The sequence below is a fragment of the Nipponia nippon genome, unplaced genomic scaffold (genome assembly GCF_047370975.1).
Source record: "Nipponia nippon isolate SJK-2023a ecotype South Korea unplaced genomic scaffold, ASM4737097v1 scaffold_12, whole genome shotgun sequence".
Classification (NCBI taxonomy): domain Eukaryota; kingdom Metazoa; phylum Chordata; class Aves; order Pelecaniformes; family Threskiornithidae; genus Nipponia; species Nipponia nippon.
In genome coordinates, this window is record NW_028262313.1 from 6619299 (window position 1) to 6641296 (window position 21998).

The 21998-nt window shown below is 37.6% G+C and overlaps 1 protein-coding gene across 8 annotated transcripts; it reads right to left on the reverse strand.

Moving 5' to 3' along the window:
- Nucleotides 1-497: 497 nt before the first annotated feature.
- Nucleotides 498-21786, reverse strand: XIAP (X-linked inhibitor of apoptosis). Of its 8 annotated transcripts, none has more exons than XM_087748569.1 (9): nt 21095-21580; nt 19815-19847; nt 18794-18920; nt 13670-13726; nt 9116-9992; nt 7442-7541; nt 5457-5535; nt 4803-4836; nt 498-2252 (listed from the first exon to the last, which is right to left on the reverse strand). In XM_087748569.1, the coding sequence occupies exons 5-9, from the start codon at nt 9957-9959 to the stop codon at nt 2059-2061; spliced, it is 1251 nt and encodes a 416-aa protein (XP_087604695.1). In that variant the 5' UTR covers nt 9960-9992; nt 13670-13726; nt 18794-18920; nt 19815-19847; nt 21095-21580; the 3' UTR covers nt 498-2058. The 8 variants fall into 8 exon arrangements, with proteins under 8 accessions (XP_087604695.1, XP_087604697.1, XP_087604696.1 ...); XM_087748571.1 differs by lacking the exon at nt 13670-13726 and adding an exon at nt 16049-16101; XM_087748570.1 differs by lacking the exon at nt 13670-13726 and adding an exon at nt 16049-16179.
- Between the last annotated feature and the right edge of the window lie 212 nt (nt 21787-21998).

Consider the following 21998-nt stretch of genomic DNA (forward strand, 5'->3'; position numbering starts at 1 on the left):
GATTTAGTTTTGTAACAGTGCTAAGTAAAATGTGGTCAATCTCTTCCCCAGACAGGGCTTTGTCGAGCTGCGTGCCAGGATCTGCAGCCTGTGAGTTGGATCCAGCTCATCCAGAGTCTCCCTCACATGACTTAGGTCAAGGTTAGGTAACAAACCATCTGCTTAAGCAAGTCAGCGTAACACGGTTCGCAACGCTAACTCAACAAGCTATTTCAGGCAAGATACACCAGCTCAGAGGCAAACACCTCCCCTTTAATTTCCCTTGAAAAGTACAGAAAACCCTCCCCATAAGTGAAAATGGGAGCCAGAAACAAGCCTGCCAGGATTGCCACTCCGTATCTGTCCTGAAAAGTCCCCGCGTGCATGAATTATCTGAAACACTAAACTCTTCACACAAAGGCACGAAAAGGCAAAATAAAACCTGTGACAAATTCTTTATGAATTTCTAGTCATCATGTATTCCTAAGAACCAAATTCTAATTGATTACAAAAAAATAGCAAAATTAACATATTTTAATTTTATAATTAATGAACTTCAATTTATACAAACAATAGAGTTTATTTCCTCTCTAATTAAAATACATTTGTTATCCTTAATAACACTCAGGTTAAATTAGTAACAGTTGAATTACAAAACAAAAAAGCAACAGAAAGCAACCTTTTGTTATGATTTTTTTTTTTCATGTGATAATCAAATATGCTGATCAAGGAACAACTGGGTTGCGCTTTATTTTAAATATTCATAACGTTACACCAGCATATAATCACAGCACATATTTAAAAAACTAGAAAAAATAGACATTAAATTTCTGTGTATTGGATTTAAACCTTTTATCATGTGAAAAACTATATTCTGTACATTCTAAACATATTAGTGTGTAGGAGTCAGAGAAAAATATATACACAGAACATATTAGTAGCTCCACAAAATAAGGAAGTCACATAATTAAGTAGAGTGATCGTAAACCAGCTGTACTTAAAAATACAAAGCTATAATAGTGTTTCAGTTGGAGAATTGAGGATCAGTCCAGTAAGAAATGAGTATTTTAAGGTGACTCTCATTAGAACAGTTCTTAACTTTTTCATTTAAATGCTGCAAACTGCCAAGAACAAAAATGAAAGATTTCTAACATTACTGGTGAATTATAAAAAAATAAAAAAGAAAGCATTTTCATTCAGATAGAGTTTAATCTTCTCTTATGAAAAAACAGACAAACAAACAGAAGCACTGCAAAGTATGAGCAGATAAATGAGTTGGGATAATGCTAAATGTTAAAAAAAAAAACCAAGAAAAAAAAATCAAACAACAAACAGCTTTTTGTGTAGGGGGGCAATTTTAAAATGAGACCGCTCCTTTCATGAAGGGCACAAGGTATGTAAAATATCCTTCATTTCTGTTGAGTTCTCTTTTAAGGAATGAAATTAATGTACATTTTATGTACAGAGGGATTTTTGAGAAAAACAGATGGCTAAAACCAGTTTACTGAAGCCAATTTATACATCTAAACCAGAAAAAAAATGGGGAGACAGGAATTATATATCAAAACAGACAAACTTACAAAGTAATAGTAGTAAACATAAGGTGAAATATTGCAGCAGCAGGTTTACGTTTATTCTCTGAATTATGTCACAACCAAAGTTAGAGAAATAAGAAAACCTTTTCAATCTTACGTAACGTTTTTGAGAAGCTAAAGTCTCAGATACAATATACATGTATATAATAATTTTTTAAATTCACTTACTTATTTACAAGTTTTATAGAGGGCCAGACTCTTTATACAACTATATTTGCACAAACTTCAGTCGTACAGAGTCCTCCCAAAGTGAAGCAAAGGAACGATCACATAAATAAAGCTTCGCATCACTTTTACATATGAAAAATTCACTTAAGGAAAATAATTTTTAAAATGTTAAAATGTATGTAGAGTTTGACAGCAGAAAAATCTAAGTACTGCCATATGATTACATCCTGGAATTAACCGCATTTTTTACATTACATTACACTTATTTAAAGCAATAAAGCAGGAAACGTTTGCATCCACAGTGCTGTGTATTTCACTAATACATAAAAACTTCCTGTCTTTTCATAATATTTGTACGACACAGAGGGCATTCATTAAGTGCTTCAGCACATTCCTTACAGGCAACTAGGTGACCACAGGGAATGAGGACAACTGATATGTCTTTAGCCATACAAATTTTACAAAGCTTTTCTTCCTGCAAGCGTCTTAACTTCTCTTCAGTACTGAGATCTAAGGAAAATAAAACACATAAAAAGAAGTTAACATACTTTGTACCACTAAATTTTTTTTTTCCTTTACACACAAGGACAAGGTTTTCTTCATATGATTTAAAGGTCACACCTTTTTTAAAGAAAACAAAATTACAAGGGATAGGAAACCAAGCTGAAGCATGGAATCCTCTTCCCCCCCCCCATCTCATTACACTTCCCAGGCCAATGCAAGCAGGCAATTCAGCTATCTATATTTGCAAGAGCTTGAAATATCTATAGAATTTAGGATATGCATATTTCAGTCAGGAACCATTCTTTTCACAGACTTCCCATTGACAACCTTCCCAAAACTTGTACTGAAGGTGAAAGAAAGGCTCGTTGATACTGGTTACGTAATTTGGATTTTATTTTTTTTTTCCAGACAGTTTACCCGATGGAAAGAATGAGGATGTGATTTCCTTCCCTGCCTCTGTTTTCAAAATGCCCATATGTCAAAAGCTTTAAAATTTGTAATACAGAAAGAATCAATTTTGCATTGTACATTAGCTCTTTATTATTCCAGCATGATCCATTTGAAAACGCAAACTTCAAAAGCCTTCCCCTGCCACTTGGGGAAAGCTCTGCACAGCCAACCACAAAAATAATGTCTATCTTCATTGCAAGTTCTTTTTCCCCCATAACGTCCATTACAAATCTTGTTAAAAAGAGTGGGCTGGTACGCTCTCTGCCTCTCGTGCCAACCAGACGGTCTTTTCCCTCCCTATGAATTCATCCATATACTCGTCTTAAACTACAAGTCTCCTGAGTTAGAAACCTCGGTTGTGGTCTATTTGCAGAGTGTACTGCAATGGCTTTCTGAGCATAACTTGCCTGTCCTAGCATAGCTGGAACACAAATAACTGAGAAGAAACACCATCTAGAAGTACACTTTTTCTTACTGGCCAAGACGGAAAATGCTTCTATCCCATGCAAAATTTTATACTGAACAATAAATAGTCCCCTACTAAGAGTTTTTCATTTTGAGTATACTGAATATCTGACAGTATGCTGCTGTGTCTATTTCATTTTGCCACCAGGGTCCCCACATCTATAGTTATTCTTGCTTTTTTTTTTTTTAAATGCCATTGTCACAATAATTTTGGCTTTTTAGCTAGCATATATAACCTTTCCCAGAAGCACGCTAGACTATTACCTCAATATTATACACTTTTGAGGTATTAATACTACTTATTTTATAGATGATATTTATAAATGCTGCTACACTCATATATTTTAACATTTAACATCTTTGTTCAGCTTTTTTTTATGTCCAAAAATAAATCTCTTGAATTTTAAGTTACAGTACTGTAACTTTGCCTTAAGTAAGACTTGGATCAGAAGGCAGAATAAACAAACAACAGTAAGATGTATTTCACAGACTAAAGAGCCAATACAAAAGTACACACAGAGGTGTTGTAACTGAATAAGCTCATCTTGCTCAACTGAGATTTCATTTGGTTCTTCTTCCCTTGTATTTTCTTTTTGAGCACTTAAGTCTGCTACCAGATCCCCAACAGATATGTGACTTTCTCCAGACATCTGCAATTTCTTTTCCATGGTGTTCCTAACCTCAGACAAACTGAAACCCATGTTTATGGCACTTTGTACCAAAGGATTCTGTAAGACATCACCTAAAACAAGAAATTAAAAAAAAAAAACCACCACCAAAACAATTTAACAAGGATGAATCCAATTATCGGACAGTATTGACTATAGCACTCTAAGACACCTTTGCAAATATCTAGCCAAAGGAATTGTATTTCCAATTTGAGAATTTTGCTAGTTGTAAAAACTTATTTCCAGTTCTTCTATTACATGTAAATGACTAATTTCTTCTTTACTTAACAAGATTGTTCAAAGAACAAAATTTTTTAACCTGATTTTCACTCTCATAAATGAGCAGTGTTTGAGAGATTTCTAAAATAGGTTTTGTGTAACCACTCTTATTAGCAACAGCTATCATTCCCTGGGATGAACCTGCATGACTGTCTTCCTACTACCCCTTTAACTGTCTTGACTTTTTATTGCTTCGTATTTGGGAAAAACATTGCAGGAATGCATAATACTGGAACACATAACAAGCTATTTAAGCTTTCTCAGCTCCCTAGTCCTTGCCATTTAACAGACCAACTCTTCCTGCCTCGTGAAAAGCAACAATGATTGTTTCGTTTCAGTATTCTTTAACATTCATCCCACAGCACTACTAATTCAATACTTGATGCATCCTTACTAGCTGTAAAGACTGTATCCTATACATACCTCTTTCATGATTTACAATCTTTACTTTACAATATTTATCCAACCATGATTATATTTCCCCCAAGAGAAATAAAATTCATTCTGCAGTTGCTTAGAAGCAATGAAGCAATGGAAGAGTATCATCCAACAATTTGCCTGTCATGTTTTATTTAAAAATGTAATAGGGTTATTTTTTAAATTAACCATTTCTTTTACTATACATGCAAAATATGGATATTCCAAAATAGGGGGGGTTCGTTTTTGGGTTGTTTTTTTTTTTCTAAACAGATACCTTTAGGAAGTATTGTCCCTTCAGCAGCTTCTGTCTAGAAGTAAAATATAAACAGACAAAATTACAATTCTGGAGAAGGTGGAAGGAAACCTATACAGTTACAAGACAGAAAATAGCTATTTGATGTCAGGTATTTTATTGACTAAAACTATTAAATCTGCTCTGAACAATTGCAAAGGCATCAGTGTTAAAATTTAATTTTAACCCATCTTTGCTATAATCGTATGTACATGATTCTTAGTCTATGGAAGAATTCTAAAATAACATCGGTTTTACTTTTCAATGATTGCATACAAGTTTAACAATGCTCTACCAACAAGAAAAATTATCTACTATGCTTGAATAAGGAAATTATTCATCGTAAACCTTAGGTTCCCAGGCTATTAAAAAATACCACTTGCTCAGTACTAAATATACAACATATACAGGGTACCCTACCTGTGATCCATAACCCAGCTAAGGAGAACTGAGATCTATAAACCCTGAATGACAGAACCAAACATACTTCGATGTCTTTCACTTTCTGCCAATGAAAGAAGCAGCAGGAGGACTAAATGATATGCAGATAATTAGAAGAGTAACTTCATATGAAAATTATGTTGATTGTTTTCTATTTTAACAAAATGATATTGGATTAATACGCAAGACACTTACTGTTGAAGCCCTACATCCATCTCTTAAGTGAACATTATTTATAAATTCTAGCCCCTTTTCCTTTCTCAGAAATCCACACCTATAAATGAAAATATTTAGTTATAATAAAACTGCATAAACAGCAAACAAAAATTGACTACATAACTTCGGAAAGCTTTGATACATTTCCTACATCATACAGAATGCTTGCTTTTGAAATCTCTACGTGTTTAGTCAACATCAGTAATGTCATTTAAACATTTCTAAAAACATCTTAATTACTTCAGCAGTACTTATCTTTTTCACATTTTTGGTGAAACGGAAAGCTAAAGAGTTGTTGGCCATGACAGCTGATTCCACAGGTTTATAAAAGTAAAGGCTCCAATGACAAACAAACATTATGTTAAAATGTTGGTTCTTTTAGTCTTTTGCAATCAAAGAAAAGCAGCCACTGGTCAGACAGGTGCCTTACGTGCTTTCTTTCACTGTTTTCCAACCAGTCCTAGCCACTGGGCAGAGCTCTTCCCTACCAGAAGATTTAGGGAATGCCATAACTCCTCGACAATAGTTCTCTAGCTTCAGCAGTTACTTCACCTTCATGGTATCCTGTTCATGGACATAGACAGCATGCTGTGAGACTGATACGCTGCCACTGAAGTTGATGTGCAAACAAAAACTCCATATAAGACAGTTAATGATCTAAGAGGAAGTAATCAAATCTGACATAATTTAAGCAACCTAAAACCAAATCAAACACATATAAGGAGGAGTGAAATGTAGCAAGAAAATGTCTTAACCATTCACTGCACCAAGCCAAAAACTTGGAATGGCATCTCTTTTAAGTGGCAGAGACTAATAATTAAAAGCTGCACGTACCGCTATTGAAAAAGGATCAGCTAACGCATAAATACTAACTTCCAGCTTCCAGAGGACCTCTCACCACAGAAGACAAATTCGGCAGCTAACGCATAAAAGACATTGATTTTATCAATGCTATAAAAGTAACTAAGTCTTTGTACTCGGACAGCTTTTATCCACCTGTAAGAAGCAACGAGTCATATACTATTCTTCCTTTCTTCAAGACAGATTTTAGACAAAATTGGCCATCTTTCTAAAAACTACTTCTGGGTCTGGAATCCTCAATCCTTTAAAATTATGTAGAAGTATGTTTTGAATTCAATACCACTACTTACTTCTTCAGGTTTGTTTGCACCATGACAGAAGGTTAGTCATTTTGTATTCTGACATAAGTTACAAACTTTGGCATGTATGAAGCTATTAAAATAACAATTAGAATGTAGTGCTTGGATAATAAGGAGGGAAAAAAAAAAAATCAGATACGTATTCGCAAAACTTCATGATTCTGCTAGCTTAGACATCAGTTAAGCCAAGACACAGAAATCTTCTCTTCCTTTTAATAATTCCTACAAACAAGCTGACATACAAACAACACTGACTTAAAAGTAAAGTTGTTCAGAAGGTACAGTTTCAGGGCAACCTTTCAGACTGATCACCTCTAATGAGTTAGTTGTGTCCTCAACCTCTTGACATTTAGTTCTCTTTCCCACCCACGTTAGAAGAACTCCCTCCTACCTCTCAAAGAAAACATTGGGTTAATGTCCTCTTTTGAGGCCTCCAATATAACATTAGAGCATATGTTGATGAGTATACATATAATAGCAGAACTACAGAAGGTGGAACAGATGGAACAACAAAAATAAGGACCCCATGCAAAAAAAACCCTTAAAATCTTTTCTACTTATTGAAAAGGAAAAATATAAGCCATGGAAGACAACTGATATTCCTTTGGTGCCTACATGACAAAAATGAAGGAGAAGGAAGTGGAGGAGGGCAACTAAAAAAATTAAGTTATTTTCTTAAATCTAAACAATCTTAAGCCATAGTCAACCTTCTGAAACCTTTAGTAGTATGCTCTGTCATTAAAACGTAATATACTGTAAATAAGACTCAGACATGCAACAAGAAAACAGTAAAAAATACCTTACCCAGGAAACCATTTGGCGTGTTGATCCCATGGGTCTTCATTTTCCTTCCATTCTTGCAATCCTCCACCACAGTGGAAACACACAACATGATCACCATTACCTAAGGAAATACACGAGAATAAGGTTACATTCTTCTAGTAGGCATAACAGTAAATTTTCGACTACAACGTTACATTATTAAGAAAAAATATTTATTTTATTGATTAGCAACTGTAACTAAAAGGAACTCCATTTTCAAGGAGGACATAATACGTAAGATTTGAAACAAATGTTTAGGAGAGACTCGAGCTTAAAAAATACAAAACAAGAGTCACATGAAATATTCCTGGATTTTATTTTAACAAGTAATTATACAGATAAAAAGCGAAAGCTGAAAATAATCTATTATCAAATAGCTCAATGCACTGGTAAACAAGCCATAAAGTAGTCTAGCACAAAGAATTAAGGATGTTTACGTGCCTTTTTGGTCCTCCATTTCACCATTAAGATTAATGGGCTCTACCTAGTAGTAGCATAACTGACTGAGGAGATGTTAGGAGAAATCGCATTCTCTCCGTTCTAGCACTATGCCTATTGTAATCAAAGACTGTGCCAGGAACTGCTTAGATATTGTGTTTATTGAAATGAAAGGAGGTATGGATAGATTTTTCCTACAGAGCTAAATCATTCTCAGGCCACAGGAAACAGTTTTCACAGAAGTGACTTGAACAGCCATCGGGTCTGATAAGCTGGTGCCCACTTAGTGCACCTCCACAATACAGATCTCACTTGGCTGTGAGAAGCTAGGTACTTTTAGGAATCCAAGAAGAAATCAATAAATACAGTTCTACTGGGTACAAATATTGCCCATATATCACTCACACAAAAATATATCAAAGGTTTTGTTTATGGCCACAAATAAAACAAATGGAATCAGATTAAAAAGTTCTTCCGAGAGCTACTAAGAGAGAAGCCAATTAAGATGAGAGCAAGAATTTATCCTGGATATTTATCCCTTTTCTTTGTGACCTAATAATAGCAACACTTTGCACTCATACAGCATCTCTCAGTGAAGAATTTCAAAGAGCTTTAACAGCACTGTGCAATTCAATCTAATTGGGAAACCAATGCACAAAGATGTTGGAGTCTTACCCAAGTCATACACTACATGTCTAAGAGTACAAGCTCTTCCACTGAAGCCATTGTCTTCATAAAGCTTTTACAGTAGGTAGTAATGGTATTTGCTAGTTTCGGGTGTCCAAATGCTAACACATGTTAACTAAATAAAATGGCACACAACCTGGATTGTCTTGTTCGTAGACTTCTGTGGGAGCCATAAGCCCACTCCTTAGGCCTAAGGTAGATCTGGAGGACAGCACTTCATTTTTTAAAAAACATTAACTTCAATAATTGTCATTGTGAAAGCTGTATTATGAGGGTTTTAGCAGGCAAGGAAAACACACTGATGTCTTACTGCTAAAAATGAATTTATGACCAAGTTTATACTTTGCTATCAAAAACACTTGATATAATGTATATAATTTTACACAAGAACTATGAAAAGTAGTTTACAGAGTAAAGAAATTCTGGCAAATCATTCCATATTAGAGTAACAAATTGCTTATTTTTTCATAACAAGACACTCATATAAAGTTTCTTTGTAAAAGATATTAGCCATTTTACAGTCTGGCTTACCTATGCTATAGAACCCAGCTTCAGCAAGTTGCTCCTTGTCAACAGGATATATCCAAGTTAAAAATGTTTGTAAACGTCTTCCATATTTTGCCATAGATGGATTCCTTGGATGCTCAGCAGGAACAGATTCACTTGGAACATTTCCAACGTCCCGGCCCAGGACAAAAAAGCATTTGGGAAAATGCCTCTTGTGTTCTGACCAAGCTCTGTCACTGGGTTCCCACTTTTTCAATTTTCCACCACAACAAAAGCATGCCACTTGATCATCAATACCTGTATAATAGAATCCAGCATTAGCTAATTCCTCTGGTGTCAACTGGCCATTGAGGGGCCAGTTGTGAAAAGACTTTAATCTTGTCTCTTCGCTGCACATAGCAGGGTTTTTAGGATAAAAATTATCTGACATATCCACAACCTGCCTAGTTCTCAAAAGGTAATCTGCCTCCACATCAGTTGGGTCATCCAGAGTACACGGGAGGGCTGAACCGCTGGAACCCTTTTCAGTTCTGTGCTGGTAGTTCTGGGCGAGCGGATGTATGTTATTTTCCAGAAAAGTAGATTCAGTAATAAATTTGCAATTTGGGGAAAGCTTTTTGTGTCTCTCAACTGCAGAATCCCCAGATGCCCATCCTTCAGTAGTTCTATGGCAACTGAAGCACTTCACTTTGTCACCTTCTCCAGTATAAACAAAGCCAGCTCGTGCTAGTGCTGATGCTGAAACCGGACAGCCAAGTGGAAATTCAACAAAAGTTCCTAGTCGGTACTGTTCCTGTGCCCATTCCTGGTCACGGTCCGTGTCTGGAGTGGCACAAGCCCCAGAGTTATCTGAGCCATTACACGTCATCTCTTCATAAGTAGGGCTATCCTTTCAGATTTCCTAAACAAAGAATAAATGTTTTCATTTCACAGACAGAAGAATTCATCATATCCATATGCAAGCCTGGAAACTGGCTAAATTAAACTAGCCATCCTTTATGTATTAAAATAATGCCTCTTCCTCTTCCCTCCCATCTCACCCTTGCCTGCCCCCAAACATGCAGAGGCAAACACCAAACATTAAAAACAAAACAATAAAAAAAAAAATCCATAAAGAAAGGCAGGAAGATAATGAAGTTTTACAAGCCAATATAAATTTACCTGGAGAACACACAGGTTTATACATTTATAGCTTTAAAAGCACGATCTACTTAACAAACAAACATTATAAGAATGAAATCAACAAAATATTTAACAAAAACTCTGGGCAAAACCCTGCCAAAAGGCTCCTGAACCTGAAATATGAAGTTACTGAATTTAAAATACTGATCTAAGCCAGACGACAATTGCAAGATTTTACAGCCCAGTTCTGAAACACAACTATCTTTATTTTTCCCCGTACTAAGGCCATGACCACCATGCCCATTACAGATGGGCATCAACTGGTGAAACCATCATCAGAAAAAAAAAAAAAAAAGCCTTTAGGCTTGTGTTACATTTTAAAGACATCAGTTTTCCTTTTAGCAAAATATCTCACAATCAACTATCAGATGTTTCACCAGGGCAAGTGCTGTGCTCTGCTTTGAAGATCAGCGTTTTGGACTACCAGCGCTAGCGTTCACGCCCAGCACACTGCTTCCACTTTCCCATGCCCCGCCTACACTCTCTATCAAAAGTTCCTGCGCCTCTGCCATCACCTCAGCTTTTCCTCCCTGAAGGAATGTCATTCTCCTTACCACTTGTCCCACATTCCTATTCCTGCCTACACTTTTCCAGGGTGAGTACCGACTGCTAGTCCTGCCCCACGCCCTTCTGTGCCAAAGGCTGCTAAGAGCACTCAGACAAGCCCCTTCTTTCAAGAGGATGAAAGAAAGCAACTTGGTTCCCGCAGGTCCTGCGCAAGAACCACAAACGGACACAGTCATCGCCTTCATCCCAAGATGGATGAAGTCAGAGCACAGGACAAATTCATCTCTTGTCCCGACATGTGCAGTAATATTATTGACTTAGAAAGTCTTGGGTAAAACATAGGCTACTGCTGATACCCATCTCAAACTTACTCCTTTATTAAGTGATAAATTACATTACTATGAGACCACCCAAATGGACTTCTTAGCACAAAGCAATAATAATTCAGCAATTAGCAAAAAGAAATGCATATAAGGAAGAACAGGATATGTATTTATTTGAACAAGTGTCCTCCTCCATTTTCTATATGAATTCTGAAATGTACCTATTTCCAGTCCTTACCTTCATAAGGTAGGCCATCAGGCAAAAATTTAGCTTCCTCAACACACTCCTTCCTCAACACCTGCATTAATATTGATTATACTTTCTGTACGGTCAATGCGGATGTTACAATTACAATAATTGCTTATATAATACCAGATTTAGCTTCTACAGGAAAGACAAAACCTTTTTTAACATTCAGAAGCGGGAGGGGAAAATTAAAATGACTATGCATTGCAGGATCGCTGCATCCTTTGCCAAGATGACAAAGATAATTAACCTACAAGCAGGCTGAGAAAACGTGACGTTAGAGACCCAGCATGCTTGTTTCATGTGATCATGGATATAAGGCTACTCCTGAGCACCAGCTTTAACTCCTTCTGTAAGTCAGTTCATGACTAATGTAATGACACTAGAAATTATACTGTGGTTTTCTGGTTTAGCTTAGCAAATTCAAAAACAGCTTCCGAATAAATTACATTGACTGACCTACAAATCTGACCTATATGCTTGTTTTGACTTTGAAGGGGAAAAAAAATAACTAAAACCAAAAGACTAACTACATGTAGTAATATGAAAGCGGTCACAATACATGTATTTTCTAATATACATAGGTATATTGAAAACAACTTTTACAACAGAAGTTTAGAAGTTCATGTTTATTTCCTTTTAAAAATCTTATTTTAAATCCTCTAGGACTGTTTCTGTAAAGATCTCAAGTGACCTTATGGGTTTATCATCATTACTACTACACTGCATTCACAGAATAACTTGTATTACTGAAATACCATTAGCCGCAAACTAATTTTCTTATCTGCCTGCCTAAAAGACCTTCCACAAGAAGGCAAACAAAGCCTACCTCACATCCTTCAGAGACTCTTTTTGAAAATGTACGTGGAAAAAACAAAACAAATGCATATGCTTTCAATGTATGAATAGCAGTTTATCTTCATTTCTATTTTACTTATATAGAAATGAGTTCAGAAACAGTGAAAAACCAACTAATCCTATTTAAATTTTTGCACATTAACTTTTTTTGGTTTATATTTACTTAAAAATCAGAACAGAGCTTCTACATCCCTCTTTGATCTGTTGCATACAAAATAACGGCTGAGCAGATCGTCTCTGATCGTTCTCTGTAATTTGCCCTCCCTGTCCTTAGTAAAAGCAGGGGTAAAGACAGACCAAGGTTCAAGCCTGACAGATCTCAAGAATTTACTGGGGACACAAAGATCACCCTTGGTTTGTGCTTTTTTGTTCCTTATGCCATATGGGGTGACCACATACTACAATGATGATTCTGAAATATGAAGGTAAAAAACAGTTAAGAGAAAATTAATTATGCCCCCACTTCTGGTAAACTACCTACATGTTCTAAGGACCATTTAACTGCTCCATCATCAGAACTCATCTTAAAATCTGCCATTCTTAAAGTCTGATACAGCTGTATCATATGCATAAAGAATAAAAAATAGATTTGTATACACCAGGTGCATATATATATATATATAAAACTTTATTACAACATGAATGAACTGATTACAGTAAGTCATTATTTTTCATAAGCTAAAGAAGATATTTTACCAAAGCAATTTGAACAAATATTGTATCCTAAGTAAGGCTCAGATTCTCCAGTGCCCTCTGACAGGGATGATCTTCAAATCATACTTATACCGCATGAGCAAGCCTGGGTCTTGCAGTACTTTTCTGGACTCTTTCACTAAACCTCCCCCTCTTCAACACCAGAAAATTTAAGAAACCTCATAGTGGTTTTTTTTTTAGTAAATAAGCTGAAAATTCTGAAAATTTTTATTTCATGCAATTGGTAAACATCTACTTTTTAGGTAGTTTCATTCCAAAGATTCCACTTCTTTCAAAGCAGGCTTCACTTTCAGAGCGCCTATAAACTTACAATGTTTAATTGTGCATGTTCTCCTCTTCTCCCAAAATAACTTCTCACCTTTAAAAATACAGGCTGCAGAACTCAAAATATCATGTAGGAGGTACATCTTGTATATGACAGACTTTCCTAACAGAAATAACAGCATGAGTTTTAAACTATTATTTATATCAGTTGGTATTAGTTTTACTCCACTTGCTCTGTTGATCCTCTTGGTGTTCCCTGGAAAGATGTGTGTGTGTTTTAATGACACTAAGGAACTGAGAAGGAAACGCTTGAGCAAAGACACAAAGAGGGAAGGAAGAGGACCAAAGACTAAACTGAAATATTAGAAATCAGGATGGAGATTATATTCAATTAACTGAGATGTTCTTTTTCAGTTTTATTGATTACTTTTAATTAACTGTGAATGCTAACAGAAGTACCTAAAATTCAGTATCTGTACCAACCTCAACTACAATGGGAATCACAGGATAATGCCTTTCAGCCAGATCTAACAGCAGTATCTGAAGCAGAAAAAAAAAAAAATCTCTATGTACTGTACTGGAAGTTCTAACAATTGAGGGAAAATATAATTGGAAATAAGCATCAAGATAAAACTAAAAAAAACGTACACATATTGCATTCATCACTTAGAACATTGAAATTAGCAGCTTTATTCTTTCAAACAGTATTTTTCTACAGTGCTATGAATACTTCAATACTCCTTCTGTTAACACAGTGAATGAAAAAAAATTATGCCCTCAACACGGCAATAATCAAATATCTGCCACAGTTGGGTTCTCTGGAGGTAAGCAATCTATCTTGATCCTCACAATCAAAACAGCGTGAAAAGCACATACCAAAAGAGCAGTAAGTACTGACAGAAGGTCCAATCACCACAGATCAATGCTTTAATATGAAGTAACTGTTTCAAATTATATCAACCACATTATTTAATCTTGATCTTTTGGAGCAGAAAGATTCAACCATCATTCTAGAAGCCTCTCAAAACCACATCTAAATACTGCAATGACAGAAGCAGGACAAATCCCTCACAGGTATTTGCTAGTTTTAATAACGCTCCATCCACATTATGAAGCCATTTCCATACGACAGCCCCCCTAAACATAGCTGGTTTACACTTCAGTATAATTTTATTGAAGAGAAAAAAACATTAACATATTTATTAAGCATTGAGGCAAACTCTTCGCCTGTGTAAGTACTGCTTTAAATACAACATTGGTACTACTTTAAATGCAACATCAAGTTCTATTATTTCTATTTCAAACAACTGTTAAAAGCAACTGTTCAAAGTGTAAAATTAAAACTCGCTTAGGAATAGTATTTCTACACAGGTATTTTAAGAGTTGCCATACTCCAGTTAGTTGGAGTAATGATTTAGAACAATATCCTGCACCATAACAGCACTCAGACAAACATTAACTGCAGAAGAAAAATAACTGAAAGTATATTTTTAATGGTTTATGGCTAAGAAACATAAATTAATAAAAAGCAGCCAACCAAGACATGTACACAAGATTTTACAATACGTACCAGCAGCAAACCCGAGTTCAGAGAGCATACTTCATGTATACAGAAGTTAATTAAGCCTTTCTGCATAGATTTAATTAATCACGTAGGTCCAGAAATGTTAAAGTTCATCTTCACTGATAAAACCCAGGAGATTTTAACTATTATTGAAGCATTAAATATCTTCTTATATATGCAGTAAGTAAACAAAGCCTATTTTAGTCTGAAAGACTTCCAGAAGCTAAGCCAAGTTTAATCCTGCTTTTAAACATCTGAAGGTATTTGTCACAAGACACCTCCCACTTTCAAGCTAAAGTACCAAATTATATAGTCTATAGATTATGTTTCAGAAGAAAAAATAAAGACAAGAATATATAGCAAAAATATTAACTTATTCAAAATGCAAAATTGCACACTGTTGTTTTGCAAGCCAAATGTGTTCAATATTAACAGGTATGATTTTATGCAAAAATACGACATCATCGCATTACCTAGATTTGAAATGCTTCAAAGGAAAAGTATGGAACCCACTTTTCTCTTTCAAGTGTATTTTATTAGACATGATTATTTCCACCTTTAATCCTAAAACAGATTAGCATTATAAGGAGTTATTTTTAATTCTTCCACGTGACAAACATGGCAGTAACCTCCAAGTCAGAAATCTACTTGCACAGCCTCATGTTCCTGACCAAAGGGTACACAAAGACGGAGCTTCTACTGCTTGACATGCTAACTATGAGAGCAATGTTAGTGTTTACTGTTGACTGAATTTTGAAATGTGAGAGTAGTGCACCAAGTAAATATCAAACAGAACATACTGCACCAGCTGACGCACAGATTATGCATATGTCACTTCACCGAATTTCACTTTGTGCCTGCTCAGCTGCAATTAGATCAAGGGAGATGCATGCTGCTAACTGAAAGCGTACGTATAAAGATTAAAATCACAAGAAACACAGGATTTATTTAAACAGTGTTTACAGATCTTAGCATATTTACATCTAATTATCAATAGCCAATTATTTTAAAATTCTTAAAAGATTTTTTTTTTTAATTTTATAAAGAGGGTATGTATCTACACAATGCCTTTTGATTCAGTGCCAGAGCTTACATAAATCCATCAGCTCAGCTTCATTTGTCTGTTTTTCAAACAGGTCCTACTTAGCTTCCCATCAGGGGTTCTCGTCATAGGAAGTCAGTTGGTCGCTCAAGGTTATAGTAGGCTGTTAGATCCACCTAATTCTTGACTCCAGTCACAAAGACTTCTACCCTCTCTCCATTTTAGAAATGAAATAACCAGGCCAATAGAAACGTACCATTTTGAGAATCATTTTCATATTGTATTTTTCTTCATGAAGAAGTCTCATAGCTATGGAATAGAGCAATAAACAAGAACAATGGATTCATGGCAGTGCTCTCAGTAGGTAGGAGTGGGACAAACTTGCATCTGCCAAGGGCAGAGAAAAAAAAAATTGTTTTTGTGAACTTGCAAGATAAATGTCTTCAGAAGAACTTTAGCTGTATGTATGAGAAGCAAGGAGTAAATACCAGCCGCTACAGAAACAACTGGCATGCTGTAGCCTAAGTACATCGTCCTACAGAGATGTCAGAAGTCAAACATAAGACATAATCAATTAGAGGCATTAATGAATGTATAAATCAGTGTTATCCAAAGTGACCATGGAAGAGAAATGACTAAAGGTCTGGAGAAAACCATTTTAGCTCTACCACACCTTCTTAAGTGTTCAGTACAAAATGAAGTGTGAGAGATGTTGGCATTTTTAATTTGGACACAGGAAAACCTATCTAAAGCAAACGTTTAGTTCTGACAGCTGCTGCCACTGAAATGAATTGCCTACAGATGACAGTACCTAAAAATAAAGCGGCGGGGGGGAGGACACAACACACTGACCCAAAAAAAAAACAACAAAACCCCCCCCCCCAAACCAACACAGAGAAAATCCTACCAAACCCCAAACCTCAGGCATACTGAGAAAGAGATGGAAAGAAAGACTGAAGGTAAAAGTAGAGAACAGGAGAGCCAGCACCAAGAGCACAAGGCTTCAAATAACGCCCCCCAGCAAAACAAAACAAAACTATAAAAAAGGAAGGAGCAATCCTGACAGTCTCAAATTTCTCTGGCAGTTCTAGTAAGATGTTTTACTCATGGCATAAGCAGGAATATAATGAAATATTTTTCATGAAAAGGCACTGTACTCCAGTATATCATACAGCAGTCTGTGTATGATTTAGCTATCAATTTTTAATTACAAGGTCACTTGAATTGTACCATTTAAGCTTACTGAGATTCTCTAAGTATTCTTTCAGGCAAATCACAGGGAAAGAATAATTTTTACATTTCTGTTTTTCACCACCTCCCCCAACACTTTGGAAAATCAGTCTATTAGTTTTTCCATCCTGTTTCCATGTCCCCTACCAATATCTTAATTTGCTTAATTATTCTACTGTTCCCCCTCTTATAAAAGGTTTCTTAACACAACTCACTGTGAAAATACATTTCAAATACAGTACTACAACACTACCATATAGAGAGGAAAAATCAAATATTCAAAAGATTCTTCATTTTTATATTATACACTTACATTTTAGACGTACAATTCAAGTGATATAAAATCTATGCTTCATATAATTTTTATGCTTTAACTTTAGAACATTTAATTAATTAACTGCTGTATTATTAACAGGAATTTGATTTAGCTTCAAGTTCTTCCTCCAGAAATTCAGGCTAAACTTCTAGAACTCTTCCCTCTAATAGAAAACAGCTTGGAAGTTGTATTTAATACAATTTGAAGCATACTTCCATCCATGGAAGTATATCAATAGGTTTTGGGGGCTATGCAAGCTATGCAGTTCCTGCCCTCCTAAAAGTAGAAATGACAAGCTACTTTTGTCAACTACGAAGCACATGAGCTAAACAAAAATATATAAATGTTCAAATCTGTAATTATAAAGTGAATCACTATAGAAATGTAACCCCTAAAAGCTGAGTTACTGCTCTTTTGTTTAAGAAACAAAAAATTATCCAGTCAATGGGAGTATATTAAGTAGAATAGCCAATAGTAAAAAATGCCTAGCAAAACCTGCAGTGCCCTGGGATGCATCTCCTTTCCAGAGTATGAGCTGTGCTCCAGCTTTTAGTGTTAAATCCTTTTATAAATCATTTAAACTTATAATTGAAGAAAAAGATGGAAAAAGAGGGCGTCTTTCACTGAGGAGACATAATGATATCAAACTTGAGCTATAGCAACATCATTAATGCCACAGCAAAACTGCTGAATCTTTTGGATTCTAAAGAAAGAAGTTGTAAAACCACACAAGCACAGAGAGCCCATCACCTCCTGCCTCGCCCTCTGGCAAAGGTGTTCACTTCCACCCAGCTAATACTCCCGACCACGCCAGTGCTGCTTAGTTCATTATTCACATTCATTTAACTGCAGCCTGATGCAGAAGCAGCATCAAGATACTTTCTGGTATCGCTAGCATGAATGTTTTGCCATTAAAGAATGAGGTGAATTTATATATGTATTTTTTACATATATATATACACACACCTCATCATCTTGTAAACTTGGAAATCTCTCTTGAATTATCCTCTATATTTTAAGTTTGTCAGGAAATTGAGATGACTCGTGGATTAATTCTAATATTGTACCAAAAGTGAAATATGAAAGTTGCACTTGTTGAAAACACTCTGCTTGCCTTTCTATTTAATAAGAAACTCTCTGAAACATAGAAGGGGAAGGACAACGAACTGCAAGGTAGGTGCAGCTTCGTTTTACATTTTACATGATAGGAGTGACATTCAATTCAAGCTTTGCAGCATGCCTTCTTCAGTCTTAACATACTTTCAACCTTCACGCACAGCTACTTTTTTTCATGTTCAAAAATCGTGCTATTTCTAGAGTCTGACTTTCAATCGTCATGTTCAGACTATTTTGGATTAGAACTCCGCAAGACAGACCACATGCTATGAAAAAAAAAGCAGTAAAGGACTGTATGCTGTGTAACTCCTGAAACGGAAAAATGCAAAGGGTACTTACAACAGTTTTTTCCCCTAAGAAATTAGTATCCAGTCAGACCAAGTTTAGTAATAGATTAATCAAAGCAGATACTGGTTTCATCTCTATTTTCCACCAATCTTCAGAACAAATTCCAATGTTTACATTCCTGTTGATAGGAAAAAAAAAGGTTAAAAATGTTCCTTTTCACATAACCTTCAGCATAGTTTACAAAGGCATAACTCCAAACTATGATTAAAAAAAAAAAAAAACAACAAACAACAACATTTTTAAATTCTATCCTTTGGCCAAGAGTCCAAATTAAAATATATTCTAAAGTTGAAAGAGTGTGAGGTCAGGGAAAGTCTGAAATTCATATGTTTTAGTGAAACTAGCAAGGGACATAAGATTGGGGAGACTTCAGAATACCCAAAGATGGCAAAACAAAATCCTGGAATTAAAAACTAGAGGGCAGCAAAAAGGAGAGACTGTAACAGCAGACGGAGTAAGATCCAATGATCCAGCGTTCTCTTCTCTCTCCTAGGAAACTCTGCATCTGATCATAAATTGGATTTCCTGAAACTCTTCAGCTCCCTGCAGCTGTCCCGCCCACCCTGGGAGGATAGCAACAGACATAGAAGCACTATCACAGGTACACAGAGGCCTGAAATGAAATCCATCTTCATACTTCAAAAACCAAGATATGAACACGCATTGTCTTACTGTTCTGATAACAAATGCAAGTCTGCTTCGTATCAGTGGGAGCAGCCAAAAAAACCCCACAACCAAACAACAGCCCTCATCAGAATTCTTTCACTTTTGCTGCTGGTTACAAAGGCTAAGGTCAGAGGAGATACAGAACAATCATTAACTTGTTCCTTTGCCCTTCTTGGCCAACGCTGTAGGTACCAAGTTTTCTATGGAAAGAAGTAGTTGGGCGTTGTTTAAAGGGCCTCAAAGAAAACTGCAAAGCAATCAATTAGATAGCAAAAGGAAGCACTTAGGAAAATGAAAAATATAAAAATAAAAGCTTAATCAACAAATCCATCACATGAAAACTTACTTTCTTAGAGAGAGTGCTTCGCTGTTGTCTTCTCTGTTAGGTGGTGATTTATTTCACGACAAACAAAGAGTAGATTAAGTTAATGTATATTCTACTGCTCTTTGTTAAGGTACTAGATTAAAAAAAGTATTTGATAAAAAAGTGATTCCCCCCCCAGTTGGTTGCTTTTCCTTCCAAATTGGTCTACTGTTAGATCTTGCAGTTTCTAACTCTTCATTTAAGAGACAAAAATCTTCCCACTTAGCTAAGTACTAAAATTGCAATGCAAGATTGTAGCAATGAAGGGATCATGAAAGCAGTTCTGCAAAAATATCTAAGAGCAGTTTCAAGAACAAATTTATACTTTTTAGCAGATGCAGATTAATAACACTTAAAACAGACAGAAATTACCGAGACTAAAAATAGTTCTGACACCCATTTATAGGGCTTCTATCAGGAAGATAGGAGCATCAGAGAGACGGTAGTACAGAAACAGAAATACACTAACTGTTAAAGAGAAATGTATCAGCATAAATGCATAGCCATTGTGCAAAAGAGAACTGCTTGAGCTGAAGTTTGAATTACAGTTGAAAAAAATGAGTGAAGCTCTTCCTGCAGAATCCTTAATAACTACTTAATTCTTACCATAGGAAACCTGAACAAAACTGCATTTTTATTAATAAGAAGCAGAAAGGTCATTCTAGACAGTGATGGGTCTATTTAAAAAAAAGAAAAAAGAAAGAGCGGGCGAGGGAAGAGAAGACAATACTCAAATGTGTCAACAGAACCAAAAACGACCACAAAAGTACGTATTAGCACAGCAAATTTTTCTTTTACTTATGTAAAGAGAACACAACATTAAATATTCTACCCAGAGCAGAGTCTCTTGTGGACCTCCAAGCTCCACGTGGGGAGGGCAGCCCGGCCCGGAGGGGCTGCCGGCGCCGGGCCGGGGTCAGGGTCAGGGTCAGCCGGCGGGGCAGGCCCGGCCCGGCCCGGCCCGGCCGCTCACGGCGGAGGGGGCGCGCCCCGCACCATGGCAACGCCTCCCCCGCCTGGCGACCACCCCCGCCGCCGCCTGGGAGAGGCCGGGGGCAGCGGCGCCCCCGCCGGCCCCCGGGACCCCCGGCACCACCTGCGTGAGGGGCGGGAGGGCCCCGGGCAGCGCGGGGGGACCGAGCCCCCCGCCCCGCCGAGCCGCCCGGACCAGCGAGAGCCGCCAGAGCGGGCAGCCGGGGAGCCCGTCCCGCCCACTGCCCCGGGGTACCGACGGCCACAGCCGCGCCCGCCTGACAACTCACCGCGCCGCGTCGCCCTCCGTGCCGGCACCGGCTGCGGGAAGCGCTCCGCGGCCAGTGCACGCCGAGAAAATGGCGGCTCCCGGCAGCCTCTCCGGCCCCTCTCCGCGGCTCGGCGGCGAGAAGGCAGCAGCGCCCCCTGGCGGCCTGGGGGGGGCGCGGCAGGCCGGCGCCCGCCGGCGGAGGGCGGCACGTAGTGGCAGGAGGCGGGAAGCGCAGAGCGGCGGCTCCCGCCGCGGGCCGTCCTCGCTGCCGCCGCCTCAGCCGCCTCAGCGCCGCGCCTCAGCCGCCTCAGCTCCGCGCCTCGGCTCATTCCGCTTCTCCGTCCCCTCAGTGCCTCAGCTCCCACCGCGCTCCGGCTCCGCGACGGCCTAGCCGGGCTGGAGGCTCCCTCTCCTCCCTCAGCATCTCGAACAGCCCCTTCATTTCACACCATCTTCTCCAGACGGTTTCTGGTCTGGAGCATGCTAATTCCAGCGCTCTCCTTGCTCTCACCTCTCGTCCCCGCAATTACGGCTTGTTATGAATTAAAACTGTTAAACACAGGGCAGTGCAGTGGGGAGGGGAGCTCCCAGACGGCCTGACCACAGCGGGTCTGCAGCCCGCGGAGCCCTGCAAAGTCCCAGGGATGCTGTGGACGGCCAACTGACAGGATCAATGCTAATAAAGTCACAAGCTTGACCTAAATAAGGCGTGGTTCTTAAGATCCACCTCAGCTGAAAGTGCAATTCTGAATATTTATTCTGAAATTCATAGACTTCTCTTAACTGGCTGCATAAGGGAATTGAGAAATCATCCACCAGATGCTGATCTAAGTACTCACAGATGACGTGAGATGCCTACCGGCGATACTTCTCAGTACAGCTTGGGCTGTACTGTAATTGTTTCTTAATCTTTGCTCGTAACT